Below are 20,206 nucleotides of genomic sequence, written 5' to 3'. Positions count from 1 at the left end.
TATACATATTTATACAAGGGTTATTCAGAGAGTAACTTGCAATTCGTTTTTAAAAAAACTCCATTTGATAAAAAAACAATTTATCATTAAAGTTATATCTTACAGCTACATCTTTTAGCTACTTTTCTACACAATTGCTGTCCAAATTAAGGCACTTGTCATATCTGTAAACAAGTTTTTCAATTCCCTTGTCATAAAACTCTACCGTGCCTGTGAATTAAGCCAGGTAGTAACACCGTTTTTCAACTCCCGTTTGAAACTATTGATCTGGCATCAAGCGCGTACTAGAGTATGCACAAGCATTGTCATTAAGAAAAACAATGCCTAAACTAAGCATGCCACGTCATTTGTTTTGTTATGGCCCTTCTCAATTTCTTCAATGTCTCACAATAAGTTTCAGCGTTAATTGGGTTAATTCTGTCGTGAATCGATAATTTTTTCGAATTTTCATACCGATATTTGCAACAAGTTCATCTGTAACAATTGAGGGTCGACCACTTTTATTGTCGTGAATGTTTGCTTGAGTTTCCCGAATCTTCAAAATGTTGTCTTATTGCACCGTCACTCGTGATATTTCATCCATATAATGCACAAACTTCACAAATTTCAGCAGCTGACAAGTTTTTTGCTTGAAGGAAACTGATGACGGCATGCACTTCACGGTTTGCAGGATTTTCTATGACAGCTGCCATTTTAAAAGAGAGTTTTACAGGAACAAACAGTGAGTAGTATTTCAAATAACAATACTAGAACCACACGTATTCAACTGTGAAAAGATAGAATCACTACCCCCCCACTTTGTCGTGCAATAGGAAAGTTAATTTCTGAATAGCTCTTATATTTTGTTACCATAATAATATTTCAGATCTGTAATTTACATTAATAAACTCATTGAAGTATTGCTTTAGCTGATTTCATTGTCGACGCTTTCATTTTTTTTTATTATATCTTTTGTTGGAATAGTATTTTTTAATGTGATTGTTTTTCTTTTAACTTCTTAAAAATAATGCAGTTATCCTAAACACACATTTCACATTTTCATTCTTTTTCTGTAGTCAGAAATAGCTTGTTTGTGTCTTTATTAAAATTTGCATATTTCTCAAATGAGTCAGGTTATTGGACATATCACATTAATATGCATTGATATTAAAAAAGACGTAAAGAAAAATTAACAATATATGGTGATATATTCATTATATCACCAATGTAGAAAAACATAATTTTTAGATGAAATTTTAGTATATGGTAGAAAAACAGAAATTTGGTTCTGTATTAAAAAAAATCTACCCTTATGCCTATCTATTCTGCATTTCTTTGAGGGTTACGTCAAAATTAAGAGTAATTGTTAATAAAAAATGATAGGCTGTATTACATCAGGTTATCCCATAATGTAAACACATTAATTTAATAAAATTGATTTAGTGTACAATTGTCAGCATTTTTTTATATAGTCTTGTAACAAAATGTCTGTCTGCCGTCGTTTAATGAGTCATAATGACCATAACAACAAACAGTTCTACCAGTTATGAAATACATTCAGTGGTTTGATCTTTTATTTTAAAAAAAGAATTAATTATGTTGAAATTCACTATTAATGATGTCAAATTTACTGATCAACAGTAATGAGTAAAAAAAAGGTAAGGCATTTATTTATTTATATTGTGAGTGTAATGAAGGTTGTGTAAATATTTTTGATGAAGAGTGAAAGATAAATGAGCTTGTTGAACAACCGAATGAAAATTTTTGAAAAATCAATGTTTCATGAATAGTTTTCTTGCTACGAATCTTCTTATAACTTGGAATTGCTGCAGTGTTTTCAAATGCCTCAAAAATGTTCACTGCTATAAAAGTATTGCATAACTGGACTTGGTAACTGTATTTTTGATACCATTAACTGTGACTGATCAGTGTATTTTGTCTATTCCAAACAAAAAATAATATAAGCAAACCCCTATAATATAAAAGTAAAATTGGTGAACATCAAACATTAAATTAATTTTTAAAAAAGTAAATTAAATAACATAATAATGGAAATCAATGGAATGATTCTTGCATTTTATAAACACAAATCACTGAAGTAAACCAATAAAAAAAGAATTCCAAATTAATTTTTTTAAATCAAGATATATCACTTTAGCATTTAAAAATGTTTTTTTGTTAATTTTTTATTTTGTTTAAAGAAAAGTATGACATATACAGCTTTATCTGAGTTTAATTTATGATTATCTTGATTTTAAAAACTAATTTTGATCAATTAATTACTTAATTTTAATCATAGATTAAATTCAGATTTAGCTGTATATGTGAGATACGTTTATTTTTAAAAAAATAAGAAAAACCTTTTTTAAATGCTAAAGTGATAGAATGAGTAAAAGAAGAAGACGAGGGAAAAATAGAACTAATAAAAATAAATTTGGAAATAGAAAACTCTAAAAAGTTATTTTGAAAAATATTATTTGTTTAAACCTTAAACTAGACTGTCATTTCAATTTGTTAAAGAGACTTCATTAGTGGACCTGATGTAGTAATCACACAGTTGGGAAACTTATTCTATTAAAGATGATGTAAAACTGTAATTCTTGAGTAACTGTAGGGAACAGATCTTTAGAATTTTCTTATTTATTAAAAATAATTTTGTGAAATGTTTCTATCATAAGAACATTATGATTAAATTTTGACTCTGAGAAAGATATTTCTTTTATTGGTTGAAGGTTTATGATCTCTGTTTCTTGAGATAAATTTTTACCTAATTTGCAAGGCATATAATGGGGTTGTCCTGGTGGACAATTCGAGTGGTTTGGTTTAAACTAAGTTTATACTTTCAGGTGAGATAGGAGATTTTAATAATTAGTTCTTTTCATTTTATAAATAAACGAGATATATAGAAATAATTTTTTTGGACTTATTCAATTTCATTATTTAATTAATAATTGTTATTTGTATTTTTTTTTTTTTTTTAAGTCTATATTTAGTAATAACTGATTATCATTGATGATGATTATTTAATGACCATCTAGTTTTAGTGTTTTTTCTATTTTGAATTTAATCCAAGAGCTCTAGCATATATCTCTTTGTATGTAGTTTTTGGAATAAAAACTGCTGTTTTGTTGAATTTTATGGAACAAAGAATCATAATTCCAGCAATGATGTTACTGTAAGATACTTTCAAAACTGAGGTATGCCATTCAAATTGGTCAATTTTAGGGATGCTGATTCCAGAAATTATTGCCACAATTAGGTTCCCAAATAAAGTGCTACAATTTTGTTTGGAATCGACTGTCTCATTGCCTTGATCTCAAACTTAGAGACTTTCATGTCTTCCTTCACATGAAGAAATGTTGGGTTCTCCAACAATTCAAGGAGAATGAGGAGTTAAAGATAGCAGCACATTGCCAAACCATCTGAAATTCCAATAAGGTCATTTTTATATACAGAGTATAAAAATGTGTGTTCCTTTATATAAATTGCTAATTTTTTTTTTCTTTCATCTTGACATATGCAAGGAAAGTTTTTTGTATTACTCAAAAAACCTGAACAATTGGTACTTGCAGATCTTATAAAATACAACATTATTATAACTCATTTTTTTTCTATTATTAATAAAAAGTTTCAGTTAGGTTTTCAAAAGATATTCTTCAAAATTGATTAAATAAATGTAGACATAAACAAGAAGTGATTGTCAATGAAAATTCAACATTCTTTTACCGCAATTCTTAAAAGAGTTGTGATGTCAGCTTTTGTGTAATTTCATAATTTTTTTCCTATATCACTTTAGCACCTAAGTTTGCTTTATTAATAGCAGTTCTCATATCTGCTAAAAACGACATCACATGCTTAAATGTGCCATAAATTGTGAATTTGTAAAATTTCTCTACTGCCAACTTATATAATTTCTCTTTTAATTATAATGTAAATTTTTAACGTGATAGAAATAAATTATAACTATCTATTGTTTTTTTATTGTACAAATTAAAAGAAATCCTCTGATTAGCTGTAGAGCAAGTTATTTATTCACATGTAATTAACAGTATGTTATATAGTAAACTTCTACATGTTATTTAATGTAATAAGTTAAAGTAAAACATGGGTAAATTAAAACTGTACATTCTTTGATAATCAGAATTCTGATTATATGAGTAAGTATCACTATAATAAATACAGTATTTTATAAAGTTTTTTAAATACAATAAATAACATGATAGAATGTGTGGTTTTTTGTAGTATTATTGCAAGTTTGCACAATTTTTAAAACTGATATAGTCATGTAATAATTTTTAGGAAAAAAAATTTCGATTTCAAAACAAAATGGAAGAACTGAAAGATAAAAGTAAGCGTGTCATGGAAAATATCGGAGAAAAAAAAGTTGATATGATACAGAAATGGGAAGAGAAATCAAGAGATTTTATTGATGCATTTCTATTATTGTTTGGTCGTGATGGAAGATTGGTAAGTGTTTATTTACATTTAATTTTTACTCTTTTTACCAATAATTGATAAACAGGCATCTGATCAAAATTGAAATTTTACCTGATGTTATATGATTTTGGTAATCTAGAGCGACTGATTTTTTAAACATGACTTAGGTCTTCGACATTTATTTTTAATTCCACATCCTTGTATTTATGATTTTCAAGATTTTACATCCATAAATCTGATTCGCTGGGATAGCTAAGGTTCCTGTTTCCATACAAAGCTGAATATTATTTTGAAGTAATTGTGTTCTTTTATTTTTGGTAAAGAAGCACTGTCCTTTATACAATTCTTTTTGTACCTCTACCCCTGTAAGCAAATATTGATTTTGGCGTTAGAGACTTATGTTGTCATAGAACTGATCTACGACTACACTGGCGTTCTTTATATTTTCACACACTATACTTAGTGAAATATTGTTATGTTTCTATAAGCAAAATGTTTACTGTTCCAGACCTTTCTTGAGAACTGTTCCAGTTCAAACTTTTTAAAGTAGTTCGTTCACAAACGAATAGTTATTGCTGAATTTAAGTCTGTTGTGAAAGTTAAAAAAATTCAAAGACACTTCAATTTTACGAATTATTGAAAGAAGTGGGCATCAAGTTCTGCAGCTTCCACCTTACCATCCTGATTTAAATCTAGTTGAGAGGGTATGGTTAGAGGTAAAATGACATTTTGCATGCCACAACGCAACGTTTAAGATGTCAGAAACCATGCAAAGACAAAGTGAATTCCATGAGCAATGAACATTGGAAACCTTACTGCAAAAAGATAAAAAAAATCAAAGGTGATACTGGAGCCAAAAATCGTTAATAGATTCTCTGACCGAATCTTTCATTTGTCTCTATGTAGTGACAGAGATAATAGTGATTATAATTATTACACTGAAGATAGTGATGACAGTGAGGAGAGCATTGTAGCTGAGGATTTACAGTTAATCCATTTTCTTATAAGTAATTAAACTTAAAAGTAATAACCATCTGTCGCAATATTTACTGTGTAATTAGTGTAAATAGATAATATTTTGTCATCTGTTATTACAATTTACAATGTACAATACAGAATTAGCAGATTGTATTTCATTTCAAAATTATTGCATTCATTTATTAAAAATAGAAAAATTATTTGGTAAGGGGATTACTAAGAAAGAACATGTTTTTACAATGGGTAGTAATCGTTGCCACTCAAAGCTCGCTGTTTCTTGGCAGCAACTTTACTTTGTACAAAATAATTTTGATACAAAAACTAGAGACAAAGGTATAATTTTTTTTTAAGGCCTGTGCTATTACCAAAATTTGATCAGATTAATGACAAAAATTCATGTTTTAATGTCATATATATTTTTACGTTATTTTGTAAAAAAACCAATGTAACTATTATTGTATTGTATTGTTTGAACGATAAACTGTAGGCATGTGTAATATTTGATTTATTTATTTACAGTCGCATATATGGAGTGAAGGAAAAGGAAAATTAATGCAAGCATTTTCACCACCATCAAGTCCAAGTAGAGACAGAGATAGTAGTCCGTCATCAAGTAATGATGAAACAACAAGGTTTGTATTTTACATTTGTCAGCTAATTAATTGTTACCAAAATGAATTATAAAAAGTTCAAAAAACTTCCATAAGATGTCTGTATATAATTTGCCTTATGTTTTATAGAAAAAATATTTAATCTTTTTTTAATTTTCTTCTTGGAAAATTTATGAGTTAAATGAATTAAAATTATGAAAATCTTATTTCTCACATTTTTTGGAATATAACAATTTTTTTAAAAATGTCTTAAACGACTGATAAACTGAAATCTCTTTAGGCTGAAAATTTTGTAATAACATTTTGTCTAAAGATATTTTCAACCCTCGGTTTGTATATTTGCATGTTGTTTATGACTTCTGTATTGCAAAAACCATTGAAATTCCTGTCCATACTATATCTGTATCAAGATTTTACTCTATGTTCTTCACATTGTTTGTAGCTATCAGTGGTTGCTTCATTATTTACTGAGATTAGGTTTGATCCAAGCTTCATTTGATAAACATCATAGTTTCTCTATAAACAAATAAATGATAAGAGGCTACTCAGAAATTATGTTTGCATAACATTAGGTTTTTTAAACTTTTCTCCCCAACGTGTAATTCTGTCAGATTTTAGAATATTCCTCCTTGCCAATTCCTAACATAATATTTGGTTCTACCATAAAAAAAGGAACAAAGCAATACTTTTTCCAAAAACTTAAAAAAATTTAAGATTTCCAATTGTTAACTGTTTAATGTAGTGAAAGAATCACGTGGATAGAGTTTGTTTGCAGCCATCCTTTCTTATCTTTGGTAGTGTTATTTCAATGCAGCTTTTATACTACTGAGTACAGAAATTATGCCACCCGGTGCATTGCAGGGAGTAGAAACTATAAGTTAAATGTGTTTCCTTAATTATTAAAAGAATTCTATGAAGATAAATTTTAACAATAAATGTTTATTTATAGATGACTTTTAACAGTTTATTTATATTTTGCAATTGATTATTTTTACCTTAAACTCTTTCCCCATTTATTTTGCGATTTTAATATATGCTAAAATAATTTTTTCCTGGTTAGAACAAGACATATATTCTCAGAAAATGAACCAATAATGAAAACAACATCTTGCTTTAATAAGTAATATAAGAAATTGTTATTTCTCAGAAACACTTCATTACTGAATGCTTTTAAATTAAACAGTATTAATCAGATTTAATCTTGACAAATTATTATCAAAGCAAACCTATTTTTTATTATTTTTGAAGATTTGTATTTATTACTGATAAAAAATTGATTAAAGTAAACAGTGAATGAATGGTAATATGTGATTTTTCTACTTTTAAAACTACAAGTGATAACAGGGAAGATACTGAACTTTTCCAAGATTCATTAAAAAAAGCTATTTATATTTATAAAAAACCTATTGAAATAGTAGAACGTAGAACAATGTAGACTACAAAAGAAAACTCTAGAAGAAATAATAACTAAAGTAAAGCCTATGGATTGTTATAAAAATTTTTATAATAAAAAAATCCTTACCCAGAAATACGGAATTAAGACACTAATACCATATTTTTAAAACCAGGTTTACTTACTTATGTCTAAATATTTATCTCTCCATAGTAATAGTTTACTAAAAAAAAAAAAAATAGAAAAGTCCAAAAGGAAGATCTTCCCACCTACAAATCCGAAGAAGGCTGGAAAGTACAACCCAATGAAAAACTATATGAATAAACTGAAAAATTTCTCTAATTAAAAAAAACCACTCCAATTTTACGAGTCTTTTATGGAATGAATAATAACAGAGTAACATAGAAAATATTTAACTGCTTCACAAATAAGAAAGTGGAACTAAAATGATTTGCAGAATCTCTTAACATTTAAAAGAAGAACAAATAATCGCAGGAGATACTGTAAATAGAGAAAAATGATCAAAAACGTGAAAATATTTTGGAACAAATCTCTTCCAAAAAAAGAAGAACAATAGATGCAAGAAAGAAAAGAAAAACACTCAGAAAGAATAGGAAAATATTAACAGAAAAAAGAAACGTAAATGAAAGATGGTTGGGTTAAGCTGGGCAAAATTGAAAAAAACAATTAGCCTTTGTATCACATTGGATCCTGTTACTGATAAATACAATATGCATTATTTTACTCTAAAAACATAAAAAATTTTATATATAATTTTCTAAATTTTAAAATAGTTTATTTCCCTTGAATTCTATTACATTAGAAAAGTTGGCGATGTTAATTTTTCTCATGGTATGGGATATTCATGTCTTGTCTACCTCTTTCTATGGTCTTCTTCACTTCATTCCACTTTTTCTCCAAATTATCTTTTAAATATTTAATAAATTTATAATAGTTTATGTGTATGTTTACAGCCCACCACCGTGCAAAGCTGGTAGATATGAATTAGCGCAAAGTGGTATCGGGAAAAAAGATACAGCATCACATTATCCGCATGAATTTTCCGATGATGAAGATGATGATGATGATGATGATGATGATGAACATCAATCTAAATAAAAAAATAATAATAATCGCTCGTAAAAGAAAATTATAACTGCATTGCATTATTAAAATGAGAGTTTTACAGTTATAGATCTTGTTATTTATTATTTATTATACAGTCGGGTAAAAACCAAAATAAATCATAATATATACAATATTATTTTAATTATATATATTATACAAAGTTTGTATATATCTATTATTTATAATATATTGAAATTATTATTACTACTACTACATTTTTGTCTAGTTTAAGAAAACAAAAATGTTTTTGTAGTTACAAAAATTGTATATTTTTACTATTGCATAGCATATTTATATTTATTACTGCAGAAAGGAAAAATTAAACCTTAACAGTATTATTATTATTATTATTATTCTTTATAATGTAGCATCGTAGACAATTGCAATTGTAAAAAAATGCAATTTATGCGTACGTATTTGTGATTATATCATTATGTTCTATATTATGTAATAATAAAATTTGCGCATCGTTGTTGTTGTTTTTGTTAAATATTAATATAAGTTTCACCGTGTGAAAAAAATTTGGAAATAGTTTGTTTATAATAATTATAAATATATTTATAATATAAATTTACGAATATTTTTGCACTATTTATTAAATTATTTTATAATATTTATATGTTGAACTAAGAGATACCTTGTGATTTAATTATTTTATTATTACATACATAATATTCTATTTCTGTTATTAATTGAAGTAAAATTAAAAAAAAAAGTTCCAATATTTCAAATTTTTTATTGTTTTGATAGTATGTTTTATCTTAAGTTTTATAATATGATGAGCGTAATTTTCAAAAACATTGTAACACTTCAAAAAAAAAATGTGATTAACTACTGTTTTAAGTTGTTTTAACATATATTTCAGTTTCATATTTTTTAAATTATGACAGTTTTTCAAATTCTTACAGACTAAAGTTTTTATGTTATGATAAAATCTTTTGATACTAAAGTCCTAAATTAATAAATCATGTTGTTTAAATATATACATTCACATATGCACACCAATTAATATTTTTTACTTTCAAAATTATTTTTAAATAATTGTGGTCTGTTGAATAAGTGTAACATTATAAAGTTTAATATATATTACATGTGTCTACCATTTAAACAACATAATTTAATAGAATAAATAAATAAAAATGAAGAAAAAAATGTGTTAATTGATCTTTATTATTGTCTTGCTGCTGTGTTTTTTTATATTGTATTTTATTTGTTAATTTTTATTGTTTATTTTTTAAACCCTCAGACTCTATTATCGGCTTACGCATTATCAATAAACTGTTTTATTTTTCTCTGTGCTATCTGAAATAATATTAAAATATATATATGAAAAATTGTTTGCATCTCAGGATTATTAACGTAATGTTATTACATTCAACAATACAATAGTTATTTATAAACATGCTGACGCCAGTGTATTCATTATTTTTATATTGGAAATAGCAGTTAAAGATTAATTAGTTTTGCAATTTATTGTGTAAGATTGTTATTAATTAAAAATTATAAATGTGTGCATGTACAATAAAGCAATTAAATACATATTTATTTTTATTAAATTTCAAGCAAATCATCTATATATTCAGTATTACTTATTATTATTATTATCATTAACCACATTGATAGATATTTTTAAAAATAAATTGTTATCATGAATAAAACATTTTATTCTGCATTCTCTAATTTTATTTTTCAGCTGAAATCTTTATATATAAGTGACTAAATAAACTGCAATTAAAAAGGAAATTGTTTCTTCCACCCCCAAAAAAAATAGAATAATAGTCTTCTATAGAATTCCCTTTTCTTTCAATATAGGATTAAGTTGTTGATACTTAGTAAAAAATAATAACTTCATATTTCATTAACTGTTTAAGTGGTTCTTGTTATAAAATAGGTAGCACAATTTCTTTCTTTCTGTACCCTGCTTTGGCAAAAACAGCAGTAGTGAGGAATGAAACAGAAAAATTAATTTAACTTTACTGGTTTAACCTCATTCTCCTTTTTCTTAAAATAGCAAACTTATTAATTAAATTTGGTTTTACTCTATAAACAAACTAACCTTCTTATCATGCGATTCACTTGGCATTCATGCACAATCTTTATCTCTGAATCTGTCTTTTTACATTTATACTGTTTCACTTTTTCTAAAAAAAAAAACAGATCATCTAAGTAAATTGTCGACAGCTGCTAATTATCACATTCCGATCATATTTAGAGAGCGGCTTGCCTTCTTTGAAAAGTTGAGAAAGTATTTCTTATTGTCAGAACACATACCTCTAAATTAAATTACTTGAAACTTGTTAAAAAACAAGTTTTTTCATGTGAAAATAACTCTAAGTAGCAGGAAATATTGATAATAATAATAACCAGGTTGGAGAAATAACCCTATTTAACCATTTATATTACCATTTTTATAATCATTTATTTATTTTATAAATATAATCTAACCAAACTTAACCTAAGCCACTATAATTAACAGTATAATGTTTTGATTATTTAAATAATAAATAATTGCAATAGTTAAGACCCAGTACAAAATATAAACATTCTTTATTAATAATCTCAATACAAAAGATATAAGAAAACAAACTTTTAGTAACAAGTGAAAAAGCCCACACAAATAATTCATTTTCAAAAACAACTCATCACTCAATGGATAGAAAAAAACAATATGTCTTTCAAAATTTGGTGGAAGTAGTCCTCATTGTAGTATCTATGACGCCACATGAATTCACAAAGATATGAATCAGTCATAGTACGAAGAGTATCCGATTCACATTTGTTGCGTTTCTCCAAAGGCTTTCTTCAATCCGTTGGGTATTAGCACCAATATCCAGGTCGACAAAATTCCAGCTATGATCCACGGTGAGATGTTTAAAGTTCATGCGTTCTATTTTCAGTATATCATTGTATGACTTCCATTTATCTGACATTATTGTAGTACCTTTTTAAATGCATTTGGTAATTATATTTAATAATGTTTCTTTTTTCCTAATTGGCACTGCATACAAAAAGCATTCATTCATTATCTTTGCGACAAATTCCTCTGAAAACCCACTGGTGGGGATACAACCTTTCTTCCATAATTATATCTTGTTCTCGAAAAACATGATTCATTGATTTCTAGTTTTTCCTTCACCATTTTGCAAGGACTTTTCACAGTACGGAATCTGCACAAACTTCACACAGATAGTTAGTTCTTCCAGACTGTAATGGCATCACAGCTCATTTTCAAATTCTTGTTCAGAAAAACAGGTGGGTAGCATATTCCTGAGACCAAGCATAAATGAATAAAACAAACCTTCTTTTGTTTCCAGAATGGTTTTTCTTCACAGCAATCATTTTTTACGTACCAAACGATCATTTTTTGCATGAATTTTCATAGACATTTTGTGTTTCATCTTACATATTCTGAACTTATGAATGATTCCTCTATCTTGAAGAAACCGGATTGCTTTTTCTTTCGTATCAACGTTTATAATAACAGAAATGAATGTCACTTGAGATGACATAATTATACAGTAATCCGTATTTTTCAACAATGCCGGGGTCTTTTCTGTGGTTCTTCCAAATATAAAAAATGATTATTCCTTCCCAAAATGAAGTGAATACCATATTTTAAGCATTTTCCCAACAATTCATAATGAAAAAATTGGGGAGAGGGAATAACAGAAAAGTACGCACTTTAGTAATATCCACAACAGAGATGTTTATTTTTCAAAGCATATAATGAATAAGAACAAGTCGAAATTGTTATAGAAAGTTGCTACTCCCATTTTTCAAGCCAATAATAAAACATTGTTTAACTTATGCATATTTATAAGTTTATTTTTTATTTTTATAAGTCTATTTTTCCTGTTTTGCCAGGAATCGTCAGACTTCAGAGGATGAATGACGATATGTATGAGTGTAAGTGAAGTGTAATGTAATCTTGTACAGTCTCGGGTCAACCATTTCTGCAATGTGTGGTTACTTAAAACCCAACCACCAAATATAAAAAATGATTACTCCATGCCAAAATGAAGTGAATATCATATTTTAAGCATTTTCCCACAATTCATAATGAAAATATTAAAAAAATTAGGGGGGAAATAACAGAAAAGTACCCACTTTTTTAAAATTCACAACACAGGTGATTATTTTTCATAGCATATGAAAAAAGACTAAGACATCGAAATTGCTATAGAATGTTGCTGCCCCCATTTTTCAAGTCAATAATAAAACATTGTTTATCTTATAAATATGATTACTTTTTATTTTTATCATTTGTATTTTAGCCTCCAAGAATCACCATCTGACTTCAGAGGATGAATGAAGATGATATGTATGAGTGTAAGTGAAATATAGTATATATAATCTTGTACAGTTGTCAGGTCAACCATTTTTGAGATGTGTGGTTAATTGAAACCCAACCACCAAAAGTAAAAAATGATTACTCCATTCCAAAATGAGGTGAATATCATATTTTAAGCAATTTCCCAACAATTCATAAAGAAAAATGTTACAAAAATTAGAAGCGATGGTACCCACTTTTTTAAATCCACAACACGTGTTAATTTTTATAGCATATAATAGGTATGAAGAAGTCGAAATTACTATACAATGTTGCTGCACTCATTTTTCAAGTCGATAATAAAATATTGTTATCTTTTTATTTTTTTTCCTGTTTAACCTCCAGGAATCCATTATAATTCAGAGATGAATGAAAATTATATGTATGAGTGTAAGTAAAGTGTAGTATAATCTAGTACAGTCTTAGATCAACCATTTCTGAGATGTGTGGTTAATTGAAACCCAACCACCAAAGATAAAATAAGATGATTACCAAAGTGAGGTGAATATCATATTTTAACCATTTTCCCAACAATTCATAATTAATATATTAAAAAAAGTTGAGAGGAAATCACAGAAAAGTTTCCACTTTTTTAAATCCACAACAGAGGTGTTATTTTTAATAGCAGATATTAGTTATGAAGAAGTCGACATTGCTATAGAATTTTGCTGCCCCCTTTCAATAATAAAACTTTGTTTATCTTTTAAATATGCTTATTTTGTAGTATTGTGTACTTTTGTTCAGTCGCAAGTCAATAATTTCTAATATGTAAAATAAATTGAAACTCAACCACCGAAGATAAAAAATCATTACTCCATTCCAAAATGAGGTGAATATCATATTTTAATCAATTTCCCAACAATTCATAAAGAAGAATTTTTTAAAAATTAGGACGGGGGAATCGCAAAACAGTACCCCCTTTTTTAAATCCACAAAGCTGGTGTTTATTTTTATAGCATATAATAGGTATGATGTAGTCAAAATTGCTATAGAATGTTGCTGCACCCATGTTTCAAGTCGATATAAAACACTATGGAAACCACACATTCTGTAGTAATTTCCCCCCCACCACTTTACTCCAGAATTTGCGGGTTTTTTTCACGAGCGTTGATTGGTCGAGAACCTCAGGTCTCTTTTCACTAGATCGACCGCCACTTTCCAGTTAAATTCTCACCACCAAAGCGACTGTTTGCTACAAAAAGTTTTAAAAAAATGGCGTAAATCGAAAACGTTGCATCCTAATCCATTTTTAACGCGATTATGAAAGGCTTAACCGAAAGGGTACTTTACAGATTTTTGAATCGATTGGCGGTAGTTTCAAACACCCGTTCTCGAGTTACGCCCTTTTCGCAACATTTTTTTAAATAAAATGAAAATGTGCTTGGTTAACTGTTTTAATCACTTTTAAATTAATTTAAAAAAAAGGGACATTATTACTTGCAGCGAAAACAAAAAAGTAATTAAAATTTCTACTTATGAAGGTTTTTTAATTACTTTGCCGGTTAACGGCGAGTAAACCACTACATTTTCATATATTAATAAACAATATGCGATTGTATTTGGTTTAAAATTTTCTTCAACTTCAATATTAATTTTCAAATCAATAACGCCCATTTTTATTGATTCATCCTGTCACGTAGAAGGGATATTTGTTTTTATAATCTGAAAACGTATATGGCGAATTGGTCACTGTTTAAAATCGACAACCATTTTGTACATGAACATCCGATCAGCCTCTAAATCCTCGTATGGATAACAGTTTGAATTTATAAATACTTTAATATTTTTAATGTTGCACGAATCAAATTCCGACGCGTTCTTTGTAGCTTTATTTAAAATATCGGTTTGAAAGCCTACAATAACGTGTCTAGGTTTGTCCAATTGTGATGATGTTTTTACATTCCAAACCATAGATTTTGTCTGTGGCACTGTGGGATTCTGATGAATTTTCCAACTTCTAAACGGTATACGCAATTCGTCATTTTTTTCTCTCAATTTGGCCAATTCCAACGGATATTGACTCGAAACCTTTAAATATGGTTAAAAAGTCAAGCAACATCTGTTATTTCTAGTCTAGATTTATGATCTGAAACCGTGGCCAGTATAGCGTTTACAACATCACTAAAAGTACGTTTCAATAACAATTCATGCCTGCTGTTTATAATTATTTTCTTATAATCTTCGGAAAACCCCAACATCATTGAAAGGGGAATGTATAAAGTAAATGTCCCCCATCGTCGTCTATATTAATTTTATTTGTACCAGTAACCCAGCCGACTAGTTCCAACAATAGAATCGAATTGTTTGTTATTGAAATTACATTTTTCATAATAGAGGTCACTTCTACGTTTTAAGTGCTGGCTACCTCTTGCCCGTTTATTTTGTAAACAATTTCATCGAATAGTAAGGCTCCGGCAAAATTAACCAATTTTGATGTTGTCGATTTTTATTGTTTTCACCAAGTTTCCCACGAATACGTAGACAACTGTCGCCCGGAACAGTATACTCGTCCGGTTGATTTATTCTTATAATTTTATCGCCCGTTTTAAAGTTTTTTTTCAAATGGGATGTGTTTATGTATTTGTTTATATGTTAACGATTCGTCAGTAGACGCAACTTTTTTAACATTTAAATAATTCATCTCTATAGAAGAAAAAAATATTTTTCATTTCAACAACTTATTGGTGCTTTACATATAATACGAAAGGTAAAGTCGATAGATGGGTGGAATATATTGAAGAGTTATACGGAGGAAAATGAATTAGAAAATTATGTTATAGAGGAAGTTGAGGAGGATGAAATGGGAGAAACGATACTGAGATCTGAATTTCAGAGAGCATTAAAAGATTTAAATGGCAGAAAGGCTCCTGGAATAGACGGAATACCTGTAGAATTACTGCGCAGTGCAGGTGAGGAAGCGATTGATAGATTATACAAACTGGTGTGTAATATTAATGAAAAAGGGGAATTTCCGTCAGACTTCAAAAAAAGTGTTATAGTAATGATACCAAAGAAAGCAGGGGCAGATAAATGTGAAGAATACAGAACAATTAGTCATGCATCAAAAATCTTAACTAAAATTCTATACAGAAGAATTGAGAGGAGAGTGGAGGAAGTGTTAGGAGAAGACCAATTTGGTTTCAGGAAAAGTATAGGGACAAGGGAAGCAATTTTAGGCCTCAGATTAATAGTAGAAGGAAGATTAAAGAAAAACAAACCGACATTCTTGGCGTTTATAGGCCTAGAAAAGGCATTCGATAACGTAGACTGGAGTAAAATGTTCAGCATTTTAAAAAAATTAGGGCTCAAATACAGAGATAGAACAATTGCTAACATGTACAGGAACCAAACAGCAACAGTAACAATTGAAGAACATAAGAAAAAAGCCGTAATAAGACAGGGAGTCCGACAAGGATGTTTCCTATCTCCGTTACTTTTTAATCTCTACATGGAACTAGCAGTTAATGATGTTAAAGAACAATTTAGATTCGGAGTAACAGTACAAGGTGAAAAGATAAAGATGCTACGATTTGCTGATAATATAGTAATTCTAGCCGAGAGTAAAAAGGATTTAGAAGAAACAATGAACGGCATAGATGAAGTCCTACGCAAGAACTATAGCATGAAAATAAACAAGAACAAAACAAAAGTAATGAAATGTAGTAGAAAAGATTATGGAGGTAGAAGAATTTTGTTATTTGGGAAGTAGAATTACTAAAGATGGACGAAGCAGGAGCGATATAAAATGCCGAATAGCACAAGCGAAACGAGCCTTCAGTAAGAAATATAATTTGTTTACATCAAAAATTAATTTAAATGTCAGGAAAAGATTTTTGAAAGTATATGTTTGGAGCGTCGCTTTATATGGAAGTGAAACTTGGACGATCGGAGTATCTGAGAAGAAAAGATTAGAAGCTTTTGAAATGCGGTGCTATAGGAGACTGTTAAAAATCAGATGGGTGGATAAAGTGACAAATGAATAGGTATTGCGACAAATAGATGAAGAAAGAAGCATTTGGAAAAATATAGTTAAAAGAAGAGACAGACTTATAGGCCACATACCAAGGCATCCTGGAATAGTCGCTTTAATATTAGAAGGACAGGTAGAAGGGAAAAATTGTGTAGGCAGGCCACGTTTGGAATATGTAAAACAAACTGTTAGGGATGTAGGATGTAGAGGGTATACTGAAATGAAACGACTAGCACTAGGTAGGGAATCTTGGAGAGCTGCATCAAACCAGTCAAATGACTGAAGACAAAAAAAATCGGTGCTTTTTAATTTTCCACCGACAATTTCAAATCCTAGAGATTTCAATTTCTTAATGCTTTCCTCTGTTAGTGTATATGTTTTTTTGACGTCATAGTCATCACTTTTATATGGCATTTCTAATGAAAAGAAAAAAAATTCAAATTGCAACAACTTAATTACATTCTCTCAATACGAACGACATGCTTACCCGTTCGCCGTGTAAATTTAACAACTGATCGTTTTCATCGGTCAATTTTATTAACAAGTTAGTAATTTCTTTTTCATCTACCGGTACGAATGTAATATAAAATGGACATTCTTCAATCATTTCACTAGGATCGACACTCAGTTGGAAATCATACAAAATGCAATCCTGTTTTTCGTTTTTATATCCACCCGAAATAATATTGCATTTTACATGTATTACATTTACAGGAGCGATATTTATTATTCGATCTGAATGATGTGTTTGATTTGGTTTGAGAATTCTCGCCCCATAACCCAATAGACTGCCAATACTTGAATCTGCATCTGAAAAATCTATCCGCACGGTGCTTTTAATTTCACATTGTAACGTATTGGTATTCGCCTTTAATGTGAATGATTTTTTAATTTTCTTCTTTTCATTTTGCATATATTTACCAATTTCATCTTCAATTTCATAACTTATGTAATTTTTCTTTGTAAATTCATAATTGTTATCTTTTTTAACGTCCTTGTCGAACGCAAAACACAATTTATTATTTTTGTTTTCTTCAACATTTGGAATCGTATTGGCCGTCATCAACCATTTTAATTCCAATTCATGTTGGCCTTTTGAAAGGTCTATTAGAGGAAAAAATGTTTTTTTTTTTTAATCAAGGAATAATCGACAACAAACACCACATGTCTAAAATGAGAAAAATTAAAATTAAAATGTACAATTTATTCGGATAAAAACTCTAAACACAACCGACCGCAAATTACATCATCATCGGCTTGATATCTATTGTAATTGTACGCTCATTGGATTTTCCAAAATAATTCATCAATTCTGGCGGTGGTTGTACGTTTCCTATACCATCAAAATAGTCTACATTATTACCGACTTTTCTAAAGCAAACCCAATGTGTACCATTACCCATTGAAGTGTCCAAATTGACTATATCGCATTCATTTTTTCCAATCTTTTTTGGTAAAGCGTCCAACATAAAAACACCTCTGAAATGTAGAATTTTCAATCGTTTTGCATACTCTCTCAATCAATTCATTGTCATATAAAGCACGCCTAGGTATTGAATTGATTTTTGTTTTTTTTTACTTTATCGCCACTTTTCTTTAATTTTAATCGACCTCCGAATTGAGATTTAAATTTCATCGCATTTGTTACCGCATATGCAGCCGCTCTTTCAGTCAAACTACTATTCGCCGCAATTACACGTTCCCAAGCTCTGTCAGCCAGTGCTTTGTCGGCTTGGGCTCTGGTTTTGGTATCTGAACATTTCGAATAGGCAATATCGTGCGATTTACAAGCAGCATCCAACTTATTAACGCCTTTATCCCCACGTTTTAACTTTTTATCCAATTTTGTGCCGAGCCCACAATAACTGTAACCTGGTAAATGCGCTTCAACTGGTAATAAATCTACGGCTTTATTCACCACATTGTCCTGCGACAACCACTTTACAGTATTTTCCCAAACTCATTGTCCTTGTATTTGTTCAAAGTAAAAAAACCCGACGCTCGTCTCCGTACCTTCTAAGGTGGGCAACTCACCAAGTACATTATGTACCTGCAACTTATGTTGTGCGAAAAAACCAACCTATTAATTAACCGCCATCATCGTTGAAGCCGCTATGCCACAAAAGAGACTTAGGGTTTACATCCGCACAAACAAAGAATCGACTGCCACCTGAGAAACGTAGGATTTTATACCAGACCTCAAAATGAGATCAGCAGTATCTCTATAATGAAAATATGAACTTGAAGAATACAGTTGCAAGTTCTGATCATCGCACGGATAACAAAGTGATGATCGTTTGCGTACAGTAGAATGATTTCGTTTCTTCACATTGCAGCAGACATGCTAACAGAAACAAACTAAAAACTTTTCCAACCAGAAAAACCTGGCAGTTCACCGGACACAACATAGGATACTGCAACAAGACAACATCCAACCCCCTACGCGTGGCGATCTCGCCAAGTTCTAACTGTGCAATATAAGACCCATACCCAATTATTTACTGAATTTTAACCATCTAACAATTTTAAATTGTATTACATTATGAAAGCCCGATTATAACGCGCACACTACTTATTTACAGAGTGCTTATGGTCCTTCCCAAGACGTCTTCTGTTAACACAAGTCGTGCCTCCGACGTCTTGGTATACTCCTCTCGTTTATGACTCTCATCCACAAAGTGGAAGCACACTACCTCCAGATGTTTACACCTTTCAGCTGTGTGTCTTCGATCTCAGGCATACGCCCAGCAGTAAGAAGGCCTCCCTTCTTTGCAACATATCGCTGGCTACGTTCCGTAGCCGAAATATCTACAGGTTTGATGTCCGCGATCACAGTTACTGCCTCTCGCGAGACAGTCCTGTAACCACCGACAACCGCTAACAAAAGAAGACGCTGGGCTCGTAATAGAATGTCCCTATAACACTGGTACCGCAAATGATGAGCCCAGACGGGCGCAGCGTACATCATAATGGCCTCGAAACGCCTTTATAAAGAATCCGCATGGTACGGAAATTCAACCCCGAAGAACGCCGAAGAAAGCATCAACTGCCTTCTTCGCCACATACTGAAGGTGCTCCTTGAAGAGAAGGAGCTACCCATCTACAGTACAGGTGATACCCTACAGGCTACCAAAAAACAGTGAAATAATTAATGAAAAAGAATTACTTAGATTGAGATTTAAATATATTATTTTTATAACATTAAAACAGCACCAAGCACTACTATATGTACAACTTTATAATAAATGTTCAAAAAAAAGCTTGCCATTTTCAACACATTTCTTGGCATGCTTCTGTACTATTATTGTTGCTCTTTTTAGTTCTCTAAGGCTTAAGTTAACTCCTTAACCTCCGCTTAACTCCTGAAGTTACTCAGCCAC

At 29.8% G+C, this 20,206-nt stretch overlaps 1 protein-coding gene across 4 annotated transcripts in view; it reads left to right on the top strand.

Moving 5' to 3' along the window:
- The window catches only part of LOC142332740 (choline-phosphate cytidylyltransferase A-like), an 84,631-nt gene extending 74,433 nt beyond the window's left edge, over window positions 1-10,198 (top strand). For all 4 annotated transcript variants that reach the window (XM_075379348.1, XM_075379347.1, XM_075379350.1 and 1 more), the window contains 3 exons: window positions 4,279-4,446; window positions 5,914-6,026; window positions 8,373-10,198. In XM_075379348.1, coding sequence (XP_075235463.1) covers window positions 4,279-4,446; window positions 5,914-6,026; window positions 8,373-8,517 — 426 coding nt within the window. In that variant the 3' untranslated portion in view covers window positions 8,518-10,198. The remainder of the gene's footprint in view (window positions 1-4,278; window positions 4,447-5,913; window positions 6,027-8,372) is intronic.
- The last annotated feature ends 10,008 nt before the right edge of the window (window positions 10,199-20,206 follow it).

The sequence above is a fragment of the Lycorma delicatula genome, chromosome 12, assembly GCF_047948215.1.
Source record: "Lycorma delicatula isolate Av1 chromosome 12, ASM4794821v1, whole genome shotgun sequence".
In the NCBI taxonomy this organism is placed as follows: Eukaryota; Metazoa; Arthropoda; class Insecta; order Hemiptera; family Fulgoridae; genus Lycorma; species Lycorma delicatula.
This window is presented reverse-complemented; position numbering and strand designations above follow the sequence as displayed.